The sequence below is a fragment of the Myotis davidii genome, unplaced genomic scaffold (assembly GCF_000327345.1).
Source record: "Myotis davidii unplaced genomic scaffold, ASM32734v1 scaffold269, whole genome shotgun sequence".
Lineage (NCBI taxonomy): Eukaryota > Metazoa > Chordata > Mammalia > Chiroptera > Vespertilionidae > Myotis > Myotis davidii.
The window spans coordinates 1,467,242-1,491,696 of NW_006383008.1; the positions used below are offsets into that span (position 1 = coordinate 1,467,242).

Here is a 24,455-nt window from a genome sequence, read left to right on the forward strand (position 1 = left end):
CTTATTCTCCCTCCTGGGATTCCAACTCTTCCCTCTTCCTCTTGGTGCCACTGCTTTCTTCTTAGCTTACACAGAAATAAGCCATTCCTGCCCTTCACTTTTAACTGTTATATTCTTCTTATTCTTAATTCTAGATTCTTAAAGTATTCTTACATGAAATGATCTTTCTTGTGTTTAGGCTATAGCTGATTGCCATATAGATACCAGCCCGAGGAATTGATTGCCCCAGAAGTAATCCTAAGTAACTTGATTTACTTTCAGGCATTTTATCCAGGATTATGGTATGAGATACGATAATCAGATTTACAGCATTTTAGAAACAGTAGCAGCATTGGACCAGCAGGTTGTCATCCACTTGATTCCTACCCTCACTCAGACTCTGAAGGATTCAGAGCAGAAATGGGGCCTTGGCAGAAATATGACACAAAGGTATGTTTGATAATTTGATTAAGTTCTTTGGGGCATGATTAAAAATCTAGATTCATTTTCTAGAAATGGCTTAGTTTTCCATTCCCAAAAATATGAGATGTATTTAATTGAAACATGTTTTAGTGCTGTGATTGACACATCCATCCACACATTGTTCTTTTCAAAGTGACCACCCTAGAAAGCCGTCTATTTCAGCAGTGCTGCTGCTGTTGCAAAACACAGGTTCCTCATGGCAAAGTGGCCTGTAGAGCCTTGTTTGCCTTGTTTTTGTATAAATTCCATGGTGGCATATCAGTCCTTTAAAGGATGATTGGTTTACTGTATCTACTTTATCATGTATATCCAGTTAATAGGCTAAGTGCCCCAATTAGATAACAATGTTTCTGGTAAAAAAAATAGATAAGGCTTTTTTTAAATAGGTTTATAACCCAACTGAGGATAGTGCTTGAAATATTCAGGGTAGTGCAACATTGTGGAAATATGCCTGTAGTTCCTAAAGAGATTGTTTTTGAGGTGTCAGCCTCATACTGAAATTCATATGTCCCAAAGTTTGTTAAGGAATCAAAGTACTTTAATCACATTGTGGGAGTGTACATACAGAGTCAAGCAAGTTCAATTTGTAAATACATAAATGAAAAGTAATGAAAGGGAACTAAATCTATCTGCCTTCTTTTCTCTTACACAGGAAAGCCTATAGCAAACTTCTATCTCACTTAGGACAAGTGGGACAAGATGAGATGCAAAGACTAGAAAATGAAAACAACTAATATGTTTGTGATTCATCTTTTTTATTAATTATAACTATCCAAACCCAGGTCGCATCATTCTCACCCCTTTTAATTAATTGTATGCTGTTCTGTTAAAATTATTTTCTAGGATTTTTTTCCTTACATACTTGTAAGTATACTAAATGTATAAATAAGTAAATAAAGGTTCATTAAGTATCTTTTGGAATCTCTGAAACTAAATTAAAGAAACTTTTTCTAAATGGGAGTGTTATCTGTGTATAGCAGTATCACTGGTTGATCCATGGACTTGTTACTGTAATGTGACTATGTCTTGGGACTTGTTTGTGTTTGTTGAGATTTTTATGAGTTATCCTATATTATAAAAGGCTAATATGTAAATCGACCAAACAGCAGAACAACCAGTCACTATAACGTGCTCAATGTAGGAGCTGCCCCCTGGTGGTCATTGTGCTTCCACAGGGGAAGTGCCACTCAGCCAGAAGCTGGGCTCACAGCTGGCAAGCGCAGCAGTGGTAGTGGGAGCCTCTCCCGCCTCCATGGCAGGCGGACATTCCTCAAGGGGTCCCGGACTGCAAGAGGGCTCAGGCCGGGCAGAGGGACCTCCCTCCTAAGTGCATGAATGTTGTGCACCGGGCCTCTAGTCTATAATAATAAAAGTATAATATGCCAATTAGACCAGATAGCTGAATGACCTTCCGGACAAAACTGGGGCTACAAGGGCAGCCACTGTGGCTGCAAGGGCCAAGCCCCTTGCACAAATTTCGTGCATTGGGCCTCTAGTGTTCTAATAAGATACCTTTGTAAGGTTTTTGGAAGGGGAAAAAGGATTAGGAGACAGAACTGTTTGTTAACCGTTTTTTTTGTGTTTTTTTTATACAATGTGTGAGGCAAGTTAATGAGTAAAACCCTTACCAAACCTAAGAATGAGACCAAAAATCTGCCTAAATGATTGTATAGATAAAATGTGTTTTTTTTGTGAGTTTTTTTTTTTAATTAAGCCAACAGTGTTGTTTAGGTAGATTCCATCAGTTGCCAGATGTTTTTCCCTACTCATTCTTTGACAGTTGTCATTAACAGATATATCAGGAAGAAGATAAACAAGAACCTATAAGGAGATAAGTAATAATACTCTGGAAAATCTTGATATTACAAATTAACTGAAGAGGTCTGAGAAGTCCACTGATTTATCTCCTCATTCTTCAGTTAGAGCCTCTTATAATTTGGCATCTTATATGTTTATAGGGGACCAGTTTAGTTTCTTTAAGCAGCTGTTGCCTCTTAATTCTTTAACAATCTCATCCAGATTTGTTTACCAGTTGGGCTCTTGACTCCTTTTTGTAGTAAGCATTATTTGGTAAAAAAGCTCTAGTCCTAGTGTTTGGGATCCACCTGGTTGTCAAACCTAGCTCTGCTTTGTGATCTTGAGCAAGTTACTTAACCTTTCTGAGCCTCAGTTTCTTCATGGAGAAAAAAAAAAAAGAATACTGCTATTTCTATTTTACAATGTTCTGATAAGATTCAGTAGGAAAATGTATGTGAAATATTTGGTGGCCTGTATTCTGTTTGGATATGCACAGATATGATTACTGTATTATGTATACACAAAGGTTAAAAAAAAACCTCTCAACTTTGTTCCTCTGAATGATCCTACTTTTTTTGCAATGTTTTCTTAATTCCTTTCTTCTGGGACTCTGGTCTTCATCGTGGTTCTATTCCTTCAAGAAAACATTTCAATCCTTTTCTGGTTCAAAAAGTATTTTAAAATTGAAATGTATTGCAATCAGCAAAATATATTTTATAGCACTCTCCTAATTGTAATCTGAAGTCTAAAGAAGTATCTGTTTTCATAATATACAAATGGTCTGTTTTCCCCCCATCAGCTGTCATTACTTCAATGAAATGAATGAAAGTCTCTTTATGGTCACTTAACAGACTTCGTAGCAATGAATTTCTTTTCATTATGATCATTATGAGAATGACTTGTTAAACTATTTTATCTATTTAAAGTGATGCTTTTAAAGGAATTTTATGTATAGGTTACATATTTTTATTTTCCAAGGGAAACTGATAACTATATCTGAGAATCTTGCTCCTTAGAGTATGAAACTTAAAGGATCAGAAAAGCTGCTGGTGAATCATGCATTATGGTGAATAACTGTAGATACTAAGAATAACTAAAGTTTATACTTAAAAAATCAATTGCAACAAAAGTGTAGCAATACAGGTGTATGTATGTTTTTTATTTATATGGAAAATTTTGAAGAAGCTGTTTTTCTTTAATTGAAGAAAAAATTTGACTCAGTTCCTTTTCCTAAAAATCTTCAGTTGCCCTTCACTCATTACTATAACCTTATCTTTTTCCATTCCCAGACTTAAGAGTACCTTATAACTGCTTCCTTAATATCTATTTTTCCCTAAGTACCATTATCTCTGAGGCTGCTCCTCTACCTTTTGTTTTGTAAGTCACTCTCCTCTGGTGAAATGAGGAAAGTACGTCCTCATTTCTCATGTTCTTTGACCTCTGTGGCATTTGCATTTTCATTTATCTTCTCATCCCTTCCTCAGGGAAACTGCTCCTTCCTACATGTACTGAACTTGGAGAGCACCTTCACATTCTTTTTTCATGTCCCAGTGGTAAGATTTGGTTCTTCACCTGTTCTGCCTCAACATTCTTCTTATAGTCTATTGGTAACACTAGCTTATAATTTTCTCTCTCAAGTCTATTTCTTGGGCTAATTTCTCTCTAAACCACTCTAATTTGATCCTCCTGAAATCTCTGGGCAACGTATCAGGCTGCCCTTGTCACTTTATATTCCAGTCTACCTGTCTTTATTTTTTACCCAGGTAATACACTGTTTTCCCAAGTTCCTAGCTGTGAAACTTCAGAGGCAGCTTGGATTCTTCGTTGCTCCCACTTTCAGTTGATCAGCAGCACAGGCTCTTGCTATTTTTTTCCACTCCATGCATCTCGGCTATTTTTTCTATTGAGCTCTATAATCTCTTATTTCTGGTCTCTTTTTCTGCAGTTAATCCTTCTCACAGTTCTGACATTAGTGTTTCTAAAGTAGTACTTTCCTCTTGTTACTTTTCTGCTCAGGGCCTTCAACTTACTTCCCATTATTAGTAAGCTGACAGTGAAATCCTTCAATCAGACTTTCTGCCATCTGACTCTACCTTTTCTGTCCAAACTTACCTCTGGCAGAAGACTAGACTGTCTTAGACTGTCTGAATGTCATGTTCATTCTATACTCTGAGAGTATGCCAGTCAAGTAATTTCTGTGCACTGTCAGATGGAGTGTAAAGAAGATGATTGAGGCACAACAGTGTGATGAAGTGATTTTATTAGACACTCAGATTTGGTCATGATTGAATGTTTTTAATTGAACATTTAATGTTTCCATGGGGAAGGAAAAAAATGGAGTATTGACTCTATACAAAAAACATTTGATATTGAGTTCATTTACATAAGAATTTCATAGTTGAAGACTTTTATATCCTTACTTATTCCTAGCATATTTTCTTTTCTTCTTAAGTGTAACTACTTCTACCTGGGCATCTATATAAAAAAAATAATTAGTTGTGGGTTATTAGACTATGTATATGTTCTGTCATTGTTATCTCTCTCAGGCTCTATCACAAAACTTTAAAGCTACTTTGTTCTTAAGGAATTAATGGATCTGTCTTCATGTACTGTTCTGGACTTTGACAGTTTTTAATTTTGTGTTCCCTTTGTTAAGATTATATGTTACACAGAAATTTGATAAGCCCCTGCAGTTGGGAGAAGCCTGTATGAAACCTACCTTCCTAAATACGAAATGTTACACAGCACTTGTGTTTTGAAGATAAAGATAGGTATCATAGGACCTTCACTAAATGCTGTATTATCAGTACTAAACCACTGCTCTTTGAATGATAGACTTTTTATATAAACCTTACATTTTTCCAAAAACTGATGTCTACTCCTCCTAGGGTTAAAAATATTGCCTTGTCAGTCTAGTGTATAGTTTATCCATGTAAATAACATGCTTTGTGAAGTGGTTGATTTGGGAAGCTACGTAGCACATTCTTTTACATATTTAACAACATATGAGAGTTGTATTTTGATTCTGTGATATATATTGGTAAAGTTACCAAAATCAGTACCACATGATTGAAATTGACCATTTTCTGCTTATTAAAGTTTTGGTGTGCTAATAGTTATTTGATTATTGCATTTGCAAATTGTACTTTTAGAAGAATTCTGGGCATTCTTATAAACATTTTTATAAGTTATTTTGTGCATATATTAAGGATATGTAATAAAAATGTATTTATTTAACTTAGTCTGTACCTATGATTATTCAACTTCCCTTTTTATGACAGATTGACTACTTGAAAACCAAAATAATTTCTATTTTATACTATTGCTTTCATACTCTTTTGTAAAACACTAGTTTTCCAGCTATTGCAGTGTCTGAAGGGAATACAATATACATCTAGTTAAACAAGGAAAGCATGAAGAGAAGTATAAAAGGTACCTTAATCATAACCTAACTGGCATTATGTTAAGGACCCAAAGAATTTTATTGCATTTTACATTTTAGAGATTCATATCTTTGCTGGCTTTTCCTCCCACATAAGAACACTGCCAATATCTATGTAGTACTGCTTCTTTTTAAAAGTAAAATACTGAAATGATGCTTAAATAGTTGGAAGTTTCGTGATCTATGGAAATTCACATTGATAATTTGAATATAAAAACAATATGATCTTTAATTTAAAGAGTGAAACTAGAAGATGAATTGCTATAGAATAGTACACTTAAGTGGAAAAATATATGAATAGTTTCAATGACCAAATAGTTTTTTTTCTTATTATTAGCTCTTACTATTGATGATTTTAGGGAAAGGATCTAATTATAAGTGATCTCTGCGTTATTTTTCTTTTTTAGGGGAGAGATGTAGTAGTTTGTTTTCTGTTGTTGGGCTGTACTTATAAAGGGTTTATAAAGTTTCTGAAAATTATGTAAAGCTTTTATAAATTCTGAGTTCAATTATTTGAATACTATGTTCACCATGGAAGAGTTTGACAATAGATACTGATTTGTTTAAAATGAATAGTTAGAAATCCACACAGAAGAAAATCAAGAGTACTCTTAGGTAGGCTGCCTTCAGTTACCATTAAACAAACTTATTTTTAGACCATTTCCCTTTTACTTGTTGGATATAGGGTCTGGGGTTACAAATAGACTAATGGTTTTATAAGGTAAAACTGCTACAGGGAAAATCTATATGTCAAGTAGAAGAATTCATGAATCAAATATTTCTTGCATAGGTCCTTGTTGAAAACATTCTGAAATGCTGTACATTTTCCTGACCTGGTAAGGCATTTTAAAAATTTAGTTTAGATGGTTTACACCTTTTAAAGAGATTATCTATCATCCTTCTAAATTTAAATTTATCTATGTCACTTTCAGAACTGTACAAATACTCTCAAGGATTTTTGTCTAAACTAAATCTCTGTTCTTTAAAATTTACTTTGTCTTCTCACTCCTAATTTCTCTCCCCACCCCACCCTTAAATCTGGATAGCAAGAAGATATATATTTTAGGTATCTTATAATGTATAAGATTAGTGAATTCTGTATTTAGAATAAAAATCTTTAAAGTGTTTACATGAATATAATTAGAATTTCCTGTAAGCCAAGGATTGCTGAATGATTAAACTATGTCTAGGGAAAAAGTCAGTGAAGTCTTTTTAATAAAGGTGACTTAGATTAGGAAAAGGGGAAGACACATTTTTTTTTTGTTGACTTTGTTCAAATTGATTATTGAGTTGTTTTCTTTTTGGTTATGGACAAAGCAGATCCAAAAACCTAGCCTAAAAAAATCCTTATGCATTATTAAAAGTGGTAATAATATGTGTATTGGTGATGGGAAAGAATCCCACAAGCACTCAAGATTGACATAACCTTTAACAAAGTGGAAAAACTTTTGTTAGAATTACTGATTCTAGGTTCAAATTTATGTCAAAGCACTTTATGGTACCAAAATTAGTACAGCTAATTTTTTTGAGTATAAAATGTCATTTTTCAATAAATGAATTTAAATGAGATGTTTGAGAGAGTTATTTGAGGCAAGGATTTGTGCAAGTTTAGGATTCTTTGGGTTTGTGAAGTCCCTTTTTTCTAATTAGCATTATCTCTTTCAACCTGCTTTTAGAATCATTTATTCTATAGCATGTGTTTGAAGTTCTACCTAGTAATTTTTAAAATTCAAAAATAATCTCCCTGTTTGGTACAAGATTCTTAAGACAGTAAAATACCTTGGAATTTGAGTAACATTTTTTTCTTAGGTGAAGTACTTCAGTGCATTTGCCTAATCCTCACGCCATTCTTCTAAATTGATATGGAAATCACTAATTATCCTTTTAAACAGTTGGAAAACTAAAGCTCTGTAAAGTTAAGCCCAAGCTCACAGAGTAATTATTATTACTCTGTGATAATTTAAGTTAATATGACTAATAGAAGTACACTGGAATTCCAGTGTACTTCTATTAGTCATATTAACTTAAATGCATTATGGCATTTAAAAATTCATGATGTCATAATGCTGGGTCTCTACTGAATAGGGCTGTCTAATGTTAAATTTTTAAAGAAAAATTACAAACCCAGGTTTAAGTAGCAAAGGGATTGAGTGTTGAAGTGTTTTAGAAATCAATGATGACAGTACTTGGAAATAAATTGACTTACTAGTGCTGTCATGTTGTCCTAGACAGCACTAGTTAGAAAAAATGCTCTAATAACCCATAGAACAGTAATGGACCATTAAGTTGGCACTAAGCTACACAACAAAGAAGTCATACATATGCTATTGTATTGTACATTACATACACTGTAAAGGCTGACGGGAATTTTCAGTTATGTATTTTAGAAAATTGTTCTTTTTTTTTCTAATGTTTATCTGAATATAAGACCTATAAAACAAGACAAGGAAGCATTTGAGCACTCAGTCTTTTCATGCCCAGTATCCAAAAGTCAGGCTTTTAATTCCTCCTGTTTGTGATCGTTATCCACAGGGCATTGGCTTTTCAGATGGTGCCAATCCTGTGATGAGGCACTTGAAGAGTTTGAAGATTAGGGCATGTGAAATATGGAGCTGGAAGGAAGCATGCTGCTATTCCATTGGAAGCAAAAGGGAGTGTAGGCCCATAGAATACTTCTTCCTTGCCTTCTCTACTTACATCCAATACCTATAACGGAAGAAAAGAAGCCTGCATGTCAGACATGACTGCTCAAAATAAAGCTGTGTACACATGAAAGGAAGTCCGCAGTTCAATTATGCCATCATAACCATACCTTAGCCATTGCTATTTTTCTTACATTATAATACCAAATATATGTACTAAGTCCCTGCCTAGAGTTTATATACTTGTGCGTATACATATAGATATAGGTATATATTTACAATAATTTAATCAGAAGAGTGATGAGGTAGTTAGCATTATCCTTAGGCTGCTTAAATAACATGTTCAAACTAGTTAGTAGGCGATGTCATATGTTGGGTTACAAATGCTAAGTTGTAAACTGGGGAAAACAACATTGACCTTCCAGCATTGTTCTCAAAATTGGTGACATCCAGCTCTGTCTGGATGTCAGAATATACAGGACATCTTCGTAGCAAATTCATAATCAGTTCCATTGATTCTGGAAATTTTCTCATCATTTCCTTTTCACCCTAGAGTTCTATCTCTTATATGGAAGAGAGTCTCTGTTAGTCTGTGCCTGCTGACATTTCACCAAATCTGACAATCTTACTAGTACTAGGAATATTCATTAGGAAAGTTGGTTGTATTTCATTTGTCAAATCCATTAAGTTCTTTCCAGCCCCAAACACCTTAATCTATCTCTATTTGAACACCCTCTAACCCAGTGGTTCTCAACCTTGGCTGCACATTAGAATCACCTGGGAATCTTTTTAAAATCCTGATTTCTAGGCCTCATCCTCCAGAAATTCTGTTTCTTTGTTATGGGGTGGGGCCACAACATTAGTAACAAAGAAACAGAATTTCTGGAGGATGAGGCCCAGAAATCAGGATTTTAAAAAGATTCCCAGGTGATTCCAATGTGCAGCCAAGGTTGAGAACCACTGCTCTAACCTCATTTAAAACCTTCCCTGGAAAAGGTCCAAGATGGCAGTAGCACAGGTGATGCAGCTCACCCTCAAACAGCGGGATTAACAGGTTCCCAACACACTCACACGTGCACTGGGTCACCACTCCCAGAGCCCACTGTTGCTCATGCACACTGGGCTGCCTCTCTCAGAGCCCACGCCAGCCAGTAGCCCAGGCACCTACCCCAAGCACTAATGTGCCTCCTCAAACTACCTGGCACACCCAATCAACACACAGATTGCTTCTATATAAGACCATTTTTTTGAGATTTGAGAGAGCAGTTTCATCTAATTTATGTAAACACAGAAATACAAGCGCAATGAGAAGACAAAGAATATGTCCCAAATGAAGGAATAAAAACCAGCCCACCTCACCCCCCAAATTAAAACAAAATACCCTAATTAAGTGGAAATGAGAAATTTGCCTGATAAAGAATTCAAACAGTCATAAGGATGTTCACCAAACGAGAGTAAAGGAGAGGAACTCCGAAAGAATGTCAACAAAGAGCAGGTATAACAAAGAGTCAATCAGAGCTAAAACAAAAGAAAATACAATAACTGAAATGAAAATATACACTAGGAGGAACCCACAGCATATTAGATAATACAGAAGAACAGATTAATGATGTGGAAGACAGATGAGTGGAAATCACCCAAGTATAATAGCAAAAAGAAAAAAAAAGTTCTTTAAAGAATCATTTAAGGGACTTCTGGGACATCAAGCACATTAACATTCATTTTATGGGAAATCCAGAAGGGAAACAGGGAGAGAAGGAACAGAAAATGTGTTTTAAGAAATAATACCTGAAAACTCCTAATCTGGGTAAGGAAAGACATTCAAGTCCAGGAAGTGCAGAGTTTCAAACAAGATTAACCGTTACATATTGTAATTAAAATGGCAAAACTTCAAGATGGAGACTTGAAGGAGGAAAACAACTAGTCATATAAAAGAAAACCCCAAAAGTTTATCAGCAACAAAGCTACATCCCAGAAGGGAGTGGCAGGACATTTTTAATGTGCTGAAAGGAAGGATTCTACAACCTAGAATACTGGAAAGATCATTCAGAACTGAAGACGAGGTAAAGAGTGTCCCAGACATGAAAAAAAGTAAATGAAATCATAAGACCACCAAATCTGCTTTATAAGAAATGTTGACCTTCTTTAAGCGGAAAAGAAAAGACAACCAAAAATAAAATATTTGAAAGAAAAACCCCATGTGAAATCATTGGGTTGTATGCCTGAAACTAAATATTGCATGCCAACTATACTTAAATTTTTTAAAATAAAAATTAAGTAAAACCTTTTCTCCCTTGGATTCCATATTTTTAAAGAAATTAGTAAGTTTGTCCCTGACATTGTCCTATTAATAGCTTTCTACCTCTGGTCCCTTTTCCTCCACCTACTTGCTAAATGTAGGAATGATCCAATATTTCAACCACAGACCTGTTGTTACTCTTCTTTAATGATCTCGTCCACTCTCATGTCTCCAACTATCACCTCAGTAAATAATTCTGAAGTCTTTAACTGTAATAGTGTATTATTGCAGATGAAAGGGGCTATTGAGATTTGGTGCTCCAAGCTCATAAAGGAGAAAATCACTAAGGCATAAAATAAAAGATTACACTTACAGCTACTTTCCCCCAAATGAACACTAGGTATCTCACCCCATTTACTAAACAATATACCCAGATACTAGTAATTTAAAATACCTCTATTATGGTCTACATGCAAACTTAAGTTTTTATCTTTTGTTGACTTATGTGTCTTTGTGCGGTACTACGTTTACAGTTATTTTGACTGGGTAAGGCAAGTCTCCCCCATTCACTTAAAATTTTTTCTTGGTTATACTTACATGTTTACTTTCCTAGAGAATTTGAAAAGTGTTCCCCTCCCTCCTATGAAAAAGGAAAATCTCAATGGGATTTTGATTAGTATTCATTGAATATAGAAAGTAGGGATCTTCCTATATTTACTTTAACTATATAAAGTTAAGTATTATCTTCAATTGACAGAGAAGAAAATTGAGTTAAAGAGAAAGTTCAATGACTAATAAAAGTCAGACAGCTAGTAAGTGGTAGAGCCAATAATTGAACTCAAAGTTGCAACCCAAGAGCAAGAAATTTGTGCCATTCATGACATCCCCTCATCTGAATAAATTTTTAGAAGGCAATATAAGTTAAGGTCATCATCCAGAGAGCCTTTTTTCTGGTTCCATGGAACAACAGAGACTGCATATGTTAAGGAAATATCTTTTTAATCTGTGAGAAGGGAAAAGGAGGTGTTGGCAGTTTTTCTCCCAAGTACTCTCCTGTAAACTGCCAGAAAGAAGGCATTGGAGAGAAGGAGGTACCAGCTTGGCAACATACCCTTTAGCAAAAAAAAAAAAAAGTAATAAGTGAAGAGCAGTGGAGGTGATCTGGAAACACAGACTACTTGTGCATACATTTATGCAGCTGCTCCCGTTTGTGCTGCTCATCATCCATGGTGCACCAAATCGGAGTCAACCTTTGTGCCAGACGTTTCCTTATACACCCACTGCATAAACAAGAGCACCTCATTTTCTACAGGAGTCTTTAATATTTGCCATGAGTCTTCATTACTAACAAATCCAAATCTCAATCTTTAAACAAGTATGCATTGAAAAGCAAGCTTTTCTCTTGTTTGAGTTGCCCTCCTATGCTAAGTCAAGTAGTAGGAGGAAATAAAATAATAGGCTTTCTCAACATTTGACATGCTTCATCACTATGTAGCTGAAGCCTACAGATGACAGTTAAAGCTTTAATTAGAGTACAGAATGGGCAATCTAATGCGACAATTTATTGACTGATATTTTCAATAGAAAAAAAAGACTTCAGTTGTGGATGTTAACGGACTAATGTGAACTATTTAAGTGTGAACTTCATTAATCTTAGTCAATCATGCATGCCCTTAGAGAAGGATTATGTAGATTTGTGATTTATGAAAAATTTAAATGTTGATGTTTTTTAGATGTAGACTATTTTCTCCACCATTTTCCTGTACTTTTCAACCTGCTGATTTATACTTAGGAATTTCTAATGTCTAGTCAACATTTTCTCATAAACACTATTCCTGTCTTCCATTATCTTGCTTGTCTGTTGGATATTCTTCCAACTAGTAGTAAAGAAGTTTGCTTCTGAATATGTAGCTAGTCTCTCCAACCATCAATACATTACTATTAGTGAACCAAAATAAGCAGTTCCATAGTCACCCATAAAGTAAGTATTTGAGATTGTGCAACCATAGTTTAGAATGTATAATATAATCTAACCAGTTGTCAATAACTAAAATGATACATGATAAATCTGTCATCCATGAAGACTTCCATTCCAAATATCTCTAAGTGACAATCTGAATACTTATATGAACACTTATTATATATAACAGTAAAGACTCGCAAAGGCTTTTATCAAATTTACCTGTGCTTTGTAGGATCAGTGTGCCAGCCGAGAGAATCAACAGCATTTGCAAAATGAATCATTTTGTATGTCAAAATAGCTAATGGAACATAGAACTAGCCAGAATGCTGACTTTTTAAAAAGCAAATATATTAGAATATCTGATCTTAAGAGGTAAAATGTATTCTAATACAGGTATTGGTCAAAGTATTTATGAATCTCCTCATAAAATCACCTTAATTCTGAGGTTACTCTAGAATATCTTTAGTGGTTTAAAATATACCCAAGTACTTCATCTTTTAAGGACAACAGATTTGATTAGGAAGAGCCAAAAGTCATTAACAGAGCACTGCCTGCTGCCCAGTTCAAAATTTTAAATTCTGAAAAGTAAAAAATAAAAAGGAATCCAAAACTCAGTGAAGACTGACAAATACATGTTTGGATGAGGGACTATAAGCACTCCTTGTGGGAAAGCAGTTTGCATATTTTTATCCAAAAGATATAAGCAAGCTCCAGTACTAAGCAGCATTCAATTAACTAAAGACTTATTTAAAGACTTTAATATTTCAAAGGACCAACTTGTGGCTTTGATATTTTTCTATTGTATTGCTGTTTAATAGTTTATTGCTTTCCTCTCATTTATATTATCTCCTACCTTTAGTTTATTCTCTAATGTATTATGCTATATCTGTCCCACAAAGCTTTGCTATTATTTTTCACTAACCATCAGTTTTGGGTATTTTTTTAAAAACTTTCACTGTGGGAAGAGCTCAGGAGATTTATCTCAATGCAGTGGCGGATGCAATGGCGTGAGCACACTCCGCCTATACAAGCTTCCTCAGCACACCGGGAAGTGGCAGCACCCGCCTGAGTAAGCCCCCTAGAGCCCCTACATAGTACCCTATCTTTCCTACTATTGGTTGCCCTAAGGATGATGTAAACTTCTGACTGGTCTGGAATGTTATATATGTTGCTGCACTTAAACAATAAACTCAGATCCGCGTCTTGAACCGATCTCCGGAGTCAGTCGGGCATGCTTCGTTAGGACTCCATCGGCCTCACCCCCCGCGGGACCCCTACCTCATTTCACTATGACTCCTTTAAGTTATTTAGCAATGTCTTATATCCAAATATTTAGGGGTTTGTTTACCTCTTTATTTTTTATTTACTGGCCGGGCTATTTAACTTTTTAAGTTCTAACTTAACTGCATTGTAGAGATCATAGTTTACACAACACTTAAATTTTTAAAATATATTAAATTGTTCTTAACACTAGTACATGATATGTTTTTGTTCATATTTCATTTATGCTTAAGAAAAATATATTCTGGAACTTCTCCAGGATAGATCATATATATATGTTAGGCCACAAAACAAGTCTTAGTGAATTTTAGAAGACTGCAATAATATTAAGCCTCTTTTTAAATCATAGGGTATGAAACTAGAAATCAATTACAAGAAGAAAATGGGGAAAATTACAAATATGAAGAGATCAACACGCTACTTAAAAACTAAAGGATTAAAGAAGAAATCAAAAGAGAACTCAAGCCCTGCTGGAGTGGCTCAGTGGTTGAGTGTCAATCTGTGAACCAAGAGATCATGGTTCAATTTCTAGTCAGGGCACATGCCCAGGTTGCAGGCTCAATCACCAGTGCACGTCTTGTAGGCCATAGCGGATCAATGACTCTGTCTCATCATTGATGTTTCTATCTCTCCCTCTCCCATCTTCTATGAAATCAATAAAAATATTAAAGAGAGAGCTCAAAATATATCTTGAGACTAATGAAAATGGAAATACAACATACCAAAACTTACGAAGTGCAGCAAAATAAGTTCTAAGTGCAGGTCATAGCAATAAGTGCCCAAGAAAAAAAGGAGCTCAAACAAAAAAACCTAAATTTATATCTCAAGGATCTAGAACAGAGGTCCTCAAACTTTTTAAACGGGGGGCCAGTTCACTGCCCCTCAGACATTCCACATATGTGCACTGTGGGCCCGGGACGAGTTGGCTGCTAAGCAGGACAGGTAGTGGGGGCAAAAACACCCGGCAGGCTGGATAAATGTTTTCGGTGGGCCACATGTAGCCCGCGGGCTGTAGTTTGAGGACCCCTAATCTAAAAAAAGAACAAACCAAGCTCAAAGTTAGAGGAAGTGGAAATAAATGAATCAGAGACAAAAGAGATAACAGAAAGTATTAATGAAAATAAGAGCTGCTTTTTTTTGAAAGATACACCAAGTAGACAAACCTGTAACCCGACTTACCAAGGAAAAAGAATATCAAATAAATTAGAAACGAAGGAGGAGACATTATAACTTCTACACTAACAAATTTGACAACCTAGAAGAAATGGACACATTCCTAGAAAGAGAAAATACGAAAAGACCAATCACTAATGAGATTGAATTGGTAATCAGAAGCCTCCCAGAAAGAAGAGTCCAGGACTAGATGGATTTACTGGTGAATTCTATCAAATATTTAAAGAATTAATACCAATCCTTCTCAAACTCTTTTAAAAATTTAAGAGTAGGACAAACTTCCAAACTCATTTCATAAGGTCACCATTACCCTTATACCAAAACCAGGGAAGGGCACTACAAAAAACGAAAATGACAAGCCAGTGTCTGATGTAAAAATTCAACAAAATAGCACACCAAATTCAACACATTTAAAAGATCATTCACTAGCTCTGCCAGAGTGGTTCAGCTGGTTGGAGCATCATCCTGTGCACCAAAAGATTGCCGGTTCAATTCCCAGTCAGGGCACATACCTGGGTTGCAGGATCTATCACTTGGGGTGCCTACGGAAGGCAACCAGTAAATATATCTTTATCATATCAATCTTTCTTTAGCTCTCTAAACATGGGTGAGGATTAAAAATAATAAATGAAAGATCATACACTATGATAAAGTGGGATTTAGGGATGGTTCAACATATGTAAATCAACCAATGTAATGCACCATATTAACAAAATGGCAGATAAAAGACATATGCTCATCTCAACTGATGTAGTACAAGTATTTGATGAATTCAACATGCATTCATGATAACTCTCAGAGGTGAGGAGGTAGGAGAGAGATTAACCAAAGAACTTATATGCATGTAGGCATAACCCATGGACACAAACAGTAGTGCAGTAGGCCTAGGGAGTGGGTGTAGAGTGGAGGGGGTCAATGGGAGAAAAAAAAAGGGGGGGGGACATCTATAATACTTTCAATAATAAAGATAAATTTAAAAAAATTCAGCCTTAGCTGGAGCATTAGCCTGAGGACTGTAGGGTAACAGGTTTGATTCTGGTCAAGGGCACGTGCCCGGGTTGTGGGCTTGATCCCCAGTAGGGGGTGTGCAGGAGGCAGCCAATCAATGATTTTCTCTTATCATTGATGATTGTATCTCTCCCTTTCTCTCTGAAATCAATACAAATATATTTTAAATAAATAAATAAAATTCATTTTATAAGCACCCTCTCAAAAAAAACAACTCAACAAACTGGGTACATACTTCAACATAATAAATGCCATATATGACATGCCCACAGCTAACATCATACTCGGTGGTATAAAACTAAAAGAAATAAAACTTCCTGTCTGCAGATGACATGATATAATACAAAGCCCTAAGCCTCCACCAAAGAACTGTATAGTTAATAAATCAATTCAGTAAACTTGTAGGATACAAAATCAATGTACAAAGACCTGTTGCATTTCTATACACTAACACCAAACTATCAGAGAAATTAAGAAAATTTCATTTACAAGTGTATAGAAAACAATAAAGTACCTAGGAATTTAACCAAGGGGATGAAAAGATCTATGTACTGAAATCTGTAAGACATTTATGAAAGAAAATGAAGTTACAAGTAAATGGAAAAAATATTCTGTGCTCATGTATTGGAAGAATTATTATACTAAAAGCAATGGAATTTAATGAACAAAATGAGCAACAAGCAAAATATAGACAGACTCATGCATAGCAGGCTGAACGCTGTCAGGGGTGGAGGTTGGGATGGTGGTTGGTGGAGGGATTGAGCAAAAAAGGAAAAACTCACAGACATGGACAAGAGTGTGGATGGCCTGGGGTAGGTAGAGGAAGGTATAGGGGGGATAAATGGTGATGGAAAGAGACTTTGTTTTTGGTGGTGAACACAATACAGTGACAGATGATGTGTTATGGAATTGTGCACCTGAAACTTTTATCATTTTCTTAACCAGTGTCACCCCAATAAATTCAATAAAAAATGAGAAAAAAAAAAACCAGTTTTTTGGAAATTTCCTAAGGGAAAAAATTAAAAGCATTGTGATCCGTATCAATGTTCCAATGGCATTTTTCACAGGAAAAAAAAACCAAAATTCATATGGAACCGCACACACACCGAAAGAAAAAAAAATAGCCAAAGCAATCATGAGAAAGTGAGTAAAGCTGGAGGCATCACACACTCTGATTTCAAACTACAGTAAATAAAACACTGGTTTTGTTTGTTTGATTTTTTTTGGGGGGGGGGGGGGAAATAGATCAATGGGACAGAATAGAGAGCCCAGAAATGAACCCATGTATATATAATCAACTAATTTTTGACAAAGAAGCCAAGAACATACAATGTGGGAAAGGATAGTCTCTTCAATAAATGGTGCTGGGATAACTAGAAAAACAAATGCAAAAGAATGAAACTGGAGCCCTGGCTGGTTTGGCTCAGTGGATAGAGTGTCGGCCTACGGAATGAAGGGTCCTGAGTTCGATTCCAATCAAGGGCACATGCCCGGGGTTGCAGACTCGATCCCCAGTGGGGGGCATGCAGGAGGCAGCTGATCAATGATTCTCTCTCATCATTGATGTTTCTATTTCCCTCTCCCTTCCTCTCTGAAATCAATAAAAATATATTTTTTAAAAAAGAATGAAACTGTATCCCAATTTTATACCATACACAAAAATAAACTCAAAATTGATTAAAGACTTGAACATATGACCTGAGACCATAAAATTAGAAAAAAACACAGAGGTAAAACACATTGGTCTTGGCAACAATTCTTTTTGTAATTGACACCAAAAGCAAAGGCAGGAAAAGCAGAAATAAACAAGCGGGACTATATCAACCTAAAAAGCTTATGCACAGCAAAGGAAAGCATTAAAAAAAATGAAAATGCAACCCATCAAATGGGAAAAAATATTTGCAAATCATATATCTGAGAAGGGTTAATAACCAAAACATATAAAGGATTCATACAATTCAGCTGTAAAAACTCCAAACAATCTATGTACCCTGTCCATCTTCCAAGGTTTATCCTTCATGAAGCCTTATCCTCTTCATCCTCTGCCAACTTCCTAAATTCATATGCAAGGTCCCCCTTTTCAGAAACCTTAAAAAGGTAGCTGGTCTCCCTCAAGGAATTAAAAGATCACGAAAAGGCAACCTACAGAATGAGAGAAAGTACTTGCAAATCATTTGTTTGATAGGCGGTTAATATCCCAAAAAATATAAAGATATCATAAAACTCATCAGGAAAAAACACACACAATCTGATTGAAAAAAAATGGGCACAGGATCGAATAAATATTTTTCCAAAGAAGACATAACAAATGGCCAACAGGTTCATGAAAAGGTGCTCAACATCCCTAATCATCAGGGAAATGCCAACCAAAACCACACACAATAAGATGTCATCTCAAACCTTATTGTGAGGAAGGCCTGGGGTGGAGAAGGTCAAAAAAGGGGGGACTGTAATACTTTCAACAATAAAGTTAAAAATAATGGCTGTCATAAAAAAGACAAGAGATAAATATTCATGAAAATGTGGAGATATGAGAACCTTTGCGCACTCTTGGTAGATAACATAAATTGACGCAGCCACTATAGAAAACATGATAGTTCCTCAAAAAATACAATTTGCAAGTATTTTCTCTCTTCCCGTTGGACACTTTAAATTAATAAAATTTTAAATGTCAATTATATCTCAAACAGAAAAAAAAAGAACATTATCTTCACTAATTGTTTGATCCACTCAGAAAGTTTGTTAAATAAGTAGTCCCCCTTATCCATGTGGATACATTCCAAGACCTCCACTGATGTCTGAAACTGTGGATAGTACCAAACACTATTGTTTCTTCCTATAAATATATACACTTTACATCTTCTCTTTGGAATATCTAAAATACCAGCATCACTATCCTTGCACTTTCAGGCCATTATTAAGTAAAATAAAAGTTACTTGAACACAAGCACTGAAATACCACAACAGTGGCTCAGATAACCAAGCTGGCCACTAAGTGACTAAAGCGAGGAGAGCCATATACAGTGTGGATATGCTGGACAAACGGATGATTCCAGTCCTGGGCAGATGGAACGGGTCGGAGAGTTCATCACACTATGCAGAATAGTGTGCACTTTTAAATTTATAAATTGCTTATTTCTGGAATTTTCCATGTAATATGTTCAATTGTGGCTGACCATGAGTAACAGACAGCAAAAGGCAAAATTTGGATAAGAGGGGAACTACTGTATTCATATCTATGCTACCCTTGCTAATTTTTATCTAAATCAATACTAGAAGTTTGGAGCTCCAGTGGCGCAATCGGTTAGCGCGCGGGACTTACAAATCAATACTAGAAGTATGTTAAAGTCCCTAGAAAAACCTCTGGCGAGACAAATCAAGAGAAGATGTTTTGAAAGCTTAACACAAATGAGGAAGTTTCTTTAAAAAAAATTTTTTTAATATATATACATTTTTCTTCAGTCACAATCAGATGCCAGTTCAATTCCCAGTCAGAGCACATGCTGGGGTTTTGGCTCGGTCCCTACTGGGGAGGGTGCAGAAAGCAGCCAATTGATGTTTCCCTCTTACATAGATATGTCTCTCCCCTCTTCTCTCTCTAAAAATCAGTGAAGATATTTTTTTAATCATCCCACAAATATATTTGATAATATGAATAGTTATAAGGATATATTTTTATGGAGATCAGGAAAAAGGTCAGGGCTAATACATGTCAATATGATATCAGAAAATATATAAAATAGAAAAACAACTAAGATACAAAATGTAATAAATAATAATAATACCTTATAATATGTATATCAACAAAAGCTACTGCTATTTTCAATGGCCTATCTGGCAACTTGCCCAGCCTGGGCTGCTCACATGCTGACCATCCAAGACTATTCTTTGGGGCAAAGGTTGCCCCCATCAGACCAATCATAGCCCCCTACTGCTCACTCTTCAGGAAGGAAGAACACCTTTGTAGGTGGCATTTATGGAAATGAACAAATCACAATATAGAAAATAAAGAAATGGAATAGAAACTCATATGTGAAGTTTTGGGGCGTGAAAGAACTATTTCATAAATGTCTAGCTTTTCAAAGTTTTCATCTCCATTTTTAATAGAGTACCATTTTTCTTAAGTACCATTTTTGGGATGCTGGATGAGGTTTAGTGGCTGAACTAGCTGCACAATGGGAGCTCAAGCCTCTTTCTACGTGTAAATATCTCTTCCTTCAGGAGCAGCACTGCAAAAAATAACCTCCCTGCACCGCTTGACAAACTTCAAAAGGAACTTCAGCCACTCACCTGGATACAAGCCAGAGGCTCATTTGTCCAAATCGAATATCCACCAACTAAATAGATTCTCTCATTATGGACAGCAACTCCAGATTCATTTTGGCCTAAAGTAAAGAGAATTGAATAAAAATTTTTTAAAAAAATAAATCCCTTTCCTTGCATGTTTTAATTAACCCTTTGCCACTGAGAGATACATTTTGCCCTGTGGTGGACTTGTATACTCCACAGGATTTCTGCAGCAACTAATCGCTGCCTCCCCCTACTCAGAGGGAGAAATTAAGCACCATTTCTCAGCAAATGAATGTGTGTCGGATCAGAACCAGGTCATAACACTGGTTAGCCAAGTTAGTAAAAACAGCATAAAATACAGTAATAATAAGCCATTGAGAACTACCAGTAAGAGTTTTATATTGTCACATGCCATACATTCACAGTAGCGGATAAAAGGTGTATTTTAGAAATGCAAAAAACCTCTTGTACTGCGAATGCTTTTAAGGCAAATACTTACACTTGTAAAGTAACAGCTGCAACCCCAAGAAACCAATAAAACAGAGCCATGCCCCTAGCGTGCCCCAAAATGAAGACAAATGACAAAAAGGACAAAGTCACTACCCTCCCTCTCTTTACATACACAACAGCTTTAAGACTATATTAAAGTTCTTGAGCTGAGACCAGCCTGGATAGTCCCTAGATACTGACATGCCAAAATGATGAAAGGTCCCTTCCCCATTTAAAAAAGAAGACAGAATAACTCACTACCACATATTCTTCCCTTGAGGCCATCAAAGAGTGAGACAGTCTCTTTTTATTGATGGGCTGACACAGGATTGACTCGGGTAATAAATAAGCTGGATCCTATAGCAGACAGATCCAGGGACCGAGGGCTCAGGCACCTCTACAGCAACTTAGACCAGAATTAAGTACTTGTAGGTGGGCCTTAAAAATCAGGTTTTCAAAAAACAAAACAAAAACAGCAGCTCAGTGCAAAACACTTGAACCTCTCCCAGGGGCTATGCCCTCAATGGTGTTTCCCCAGCACCAGCAGGTGCCTGAGGGCCCACGTGGCATATCAAATCGTCTCCAAGCACTAGTCTGCCCACCATTCTGAGTCTGTGATTTTCCTATTAGCAGAGCAGCCTGGAAGGGACCCGGTCACTGGTGGTTGTTAATGACACAGCTGACAAGGGAGAAATAATGTTCAACTCCATAAAGAAATGTCAGGGGTAAGCTGTTCACCGCTTCCCTTTCATTCTCTTTCGGGATAAGGATGGCCCATACCTAGTGCTGCCCTGTGGGAAGGCTGGGATGGCGGTGTGTGCCCAGAAGTGCTGCCACTCCCCTATGCTCAGAACTGCTCACAGGTTTAATCTTTAGGAGAAAATAGCCAGAAACAATATTCAGCAGTGACAAAAAATGAAAACCATTCTCCTGAACTTATAAGAAATGACGACTCATGCAGAGACTCCCAACTTGCAACTGTGCCCTCCAAGCTTTCCTGCCGTCTCTCCTCGCTCTGACACCAGAGTGCATTGATGCAGATGGTCACTCCAACTCCGGCCAACCCGCCTCTCACTAAATGACTCCTAACCAGAAGGTCTCCTCAGTGTCTGATTGTGGAGTAGGAACTGATGACATTGGAAAGGATGTACCCCTGACCATTAATGCCTGTTTTGTTTTGACATGCACAGTATATGAAATACAAAATGCATTACAGCAGTAGTGTAAAAGCAAATTAAATAAGTAAATAAATAAATAAAAAGAAATGACAACTAAAAGTAATGAGAAGTAAAAAATGATTTGCTTCTGTAAAGAGTCATTAACTCTTTCCGCACCTGGCTCCTCCTAGTTGTATTCAAGTTCCTATGTTAATATATTGTCAGTAATGGACTTGACATGCCTCTTAGTCACATGAGGGCACACACAAAGGTCAAACTAGATCTCAGCCACCTGATGGGATGAAGTTATGTGAGATATAGAATGTGAACTTTTCTAGTTAATGAAAGCAAGTCGTTCTGTTGTCGTGCACTCAGTATTTAGAGAGGAAGCTTCTTGAATCTTAGCTTTTCCTGATTTACTTAACAAAGGTACTTGCCAGTCAACAGGTTGAAGTTACAGCGCGTCCATTGGTCGGTGTCTATGTTGTAGGAATCTATATGCCGCACCAGGATCCGGTCGTTATTGTAGTCCAGGTCATTGCCGCCAAGGACGTAGAGCTTCCTATGGACTGCAGCCATGGAGTGGTAGACCCTTCTCTGCAGCATGGGGCTGCGGCTGATCCACTTGTTCTGGAAAAAGAAATTCAGGGGAATTCTGTTAATAGCCAAGCTTCATGGCAGAGAACAGCTGTGCCTCGTTAGTAGTGGGGACCTAATGTTTGTCAGTCACCTTCTGTTTAAGTGTTGTTCATATACTTTGAAAGGAATGGGCTTCTTCCCCGAGAACAAGGGCAGAAGCACCCACATGTTCCAGCTCTATTTTTCAACTCACAGAAGGCATTTCCTCTTGTTCGGGTTGCATTTCATAGGGCATTTCGCATTTGTAAGGGAAGCATATGAAAATATAGAAATTGAGGGAATTTACTTATGCAAATTAAGAGTGAAAGTGCATGGCTATGTATCCTGACTAAGGTGGTGTGATGATTAAGAAACAGGCTCTGGACTTTGAATACCTGACTTCATAACCTGTGTGTAACCTTGAACAATTTACTTGACCTCTCTGTGCCTGTTTCCTTATTTGCAAAAAGACAGCAGCTCAATGCAAAACACCTGGACCTCTACCATTGGTTATGCCCTCAATGGTGCCCCCCCATTGGGGTAATAATAGTCACCTGACAAGACTGTTGTGTAGGTTAAATGAGCTAATACACACAAAGCATTTAGAACAGTGGTTCTCAACCTTGGCTGCACATTAGAATCACCTGGGAATCTTTTTAAAATCCTGATTTCTGGGCCTCATCCTCCGGAAATTCTATTCCTTTGTTATGGGGTGGGGCCACAACATTAAGTAACAAAGAAACAGAATTTCTGGAGGATGAGGCCCATAAATCAGGATTTTAAAAAGATTCCCAGGTGATTCTAATGTGCAGCCAAGGTTGAGAACCACTGACTTAGAACAATGCCTCACACATAATAAATGTCCAATAAATATACACTTTTAAACAAGTATTGTGTTAATCACTGACTATCCCCAGACCCTACCTAAGCTAGAGTGAGGGTGGCTTTGCTGTTCTTCTAAGATTAACCTCTTGAGGTCAATGGAAGAGCTAAGATTTGGTTCAGCAATGGATTCCTTCAGTGCCTTTTATCAGCCTCCTTTAATGTATTTACAATCACATTTTCTGTCAAGCTGAGAAAAGGTATTTCTAGGCATTTATTGGTTTTTGTAGGAGGCCAAGTTTTATATGATAATTTTAGGCAATATTTGTTTCTGGATTACTCTTAATAATAAGAATGGTATGCTCAACACCTCTTACAATAAGGCTCCTATTTAAAATATAATGTAAAATTAGATAAAAATAAAATATGACTAATTTTATATCTCAACTAAGTAATGGACAGGTAAGTAAACATGACCATTTTCTTTCTACGTAAACACAAAACATACAGGAACAACCCAGATTCCTTTTTTGCCAAGAAAAATTTGGATTTTGACCAGAAAAAAATCCTATGATGTTTAGAATACATAGAATTTCAATAGTTCACAAAGCTGTAAAGGAAGAAGAAAATGTTTTGTATAAATATTGGGTATTAAGTAAAGGTATATCTATTAGCTCATTTCTAATTTCTCTTTTAACGATATACTCAAAAAATGAAAGTGGTTTGTACAATTTGAAAGGCTTGCATTTATCTGTTCCTCCTTTTTTGTTGTTTTTCAGCATCATCTGATATTTTTCCATTCATTTCTTAGGGAGAGCGGAAGAGAGAGGGAAAGACAGAGAGAAACATGTCGATTGGTTGTCTCTTGCATGAGCCCTGACCAGGACCCAGGCCAGGGAGGAGCCTGCAACCAAGGTACATGCCCTTGACCAGAATTGAGCCTGGGACCCTTTGGTCTGCCCGCCAATGCTCTATCTGCTGAGCCAAACCGGCTAGGGCTGCTTCTCCTTTTTAAACATGTCATACTAAGAATCTCCTTCCAATTAAATGTCATCTTTAATAAATAGTCAAA

General features: G+C 36.4%; 2 protein-coding genes across 6 annotated transcripts in view; one reads left to right on the top strand and one right to left on the bottom strand.

Moving 5' to 3' along the window:
• MMS22L (MMS22 like, DNA repair protein) overlaps nt 1-1,375 on the top strand; it is a 107,673-nt gene extending 106,298 nt beyond the window's left edge. For all 4 annotated transcript variants that reach the window (XM_015557696.1, XM_006778234.2, XM_015557695.1 and 1 more), the window contains 2 exons: nt 262-429; nt 1,115-1,375. In XM_015557696.1, coding sequence (XP_015413182.1) covers nt 262-429; nt 1,115-1,196 — 250 coding nt within the window. In that variant the 3' untranslated portion in view covers nt 1,197-1,375. The remainder of the gene's footprint in view (nt 1-261; nt 430-1,114) is intronic.
• Nucleotides 1,376-4,502: 3,127 nt separating this feature from the next.
• The window catches only part of KLHL32 (kelch like family member 32), a 197,167-nt gene continuing 177,214 nt past the window's right edge, over nt 4,503-24,455 (bottom strand). For both annotated transcript variants that reach the window (XM_015557694.1, XM_006778235.2), the window contains exons 9-11: nt 22,381-22,573; nt 20,298-20,392; nt 4,503-8,407 (exon numbers count right to left, since the gene is read on the bottom strand). In XM_015557694.1, coding sequence (XP_015413180.1) covers nt 8,246-8,407; nt 20,298-20,392; nt 22,381-22,573 — 450 coding nt within the window. In that variant the 3' untranslated portion in view covers nt 4,503-8,245. The remainder of the gene's footprint in view (nt 8,408-20,297; nt 20,393-22,380; nt 22,574-24,455) is intronic.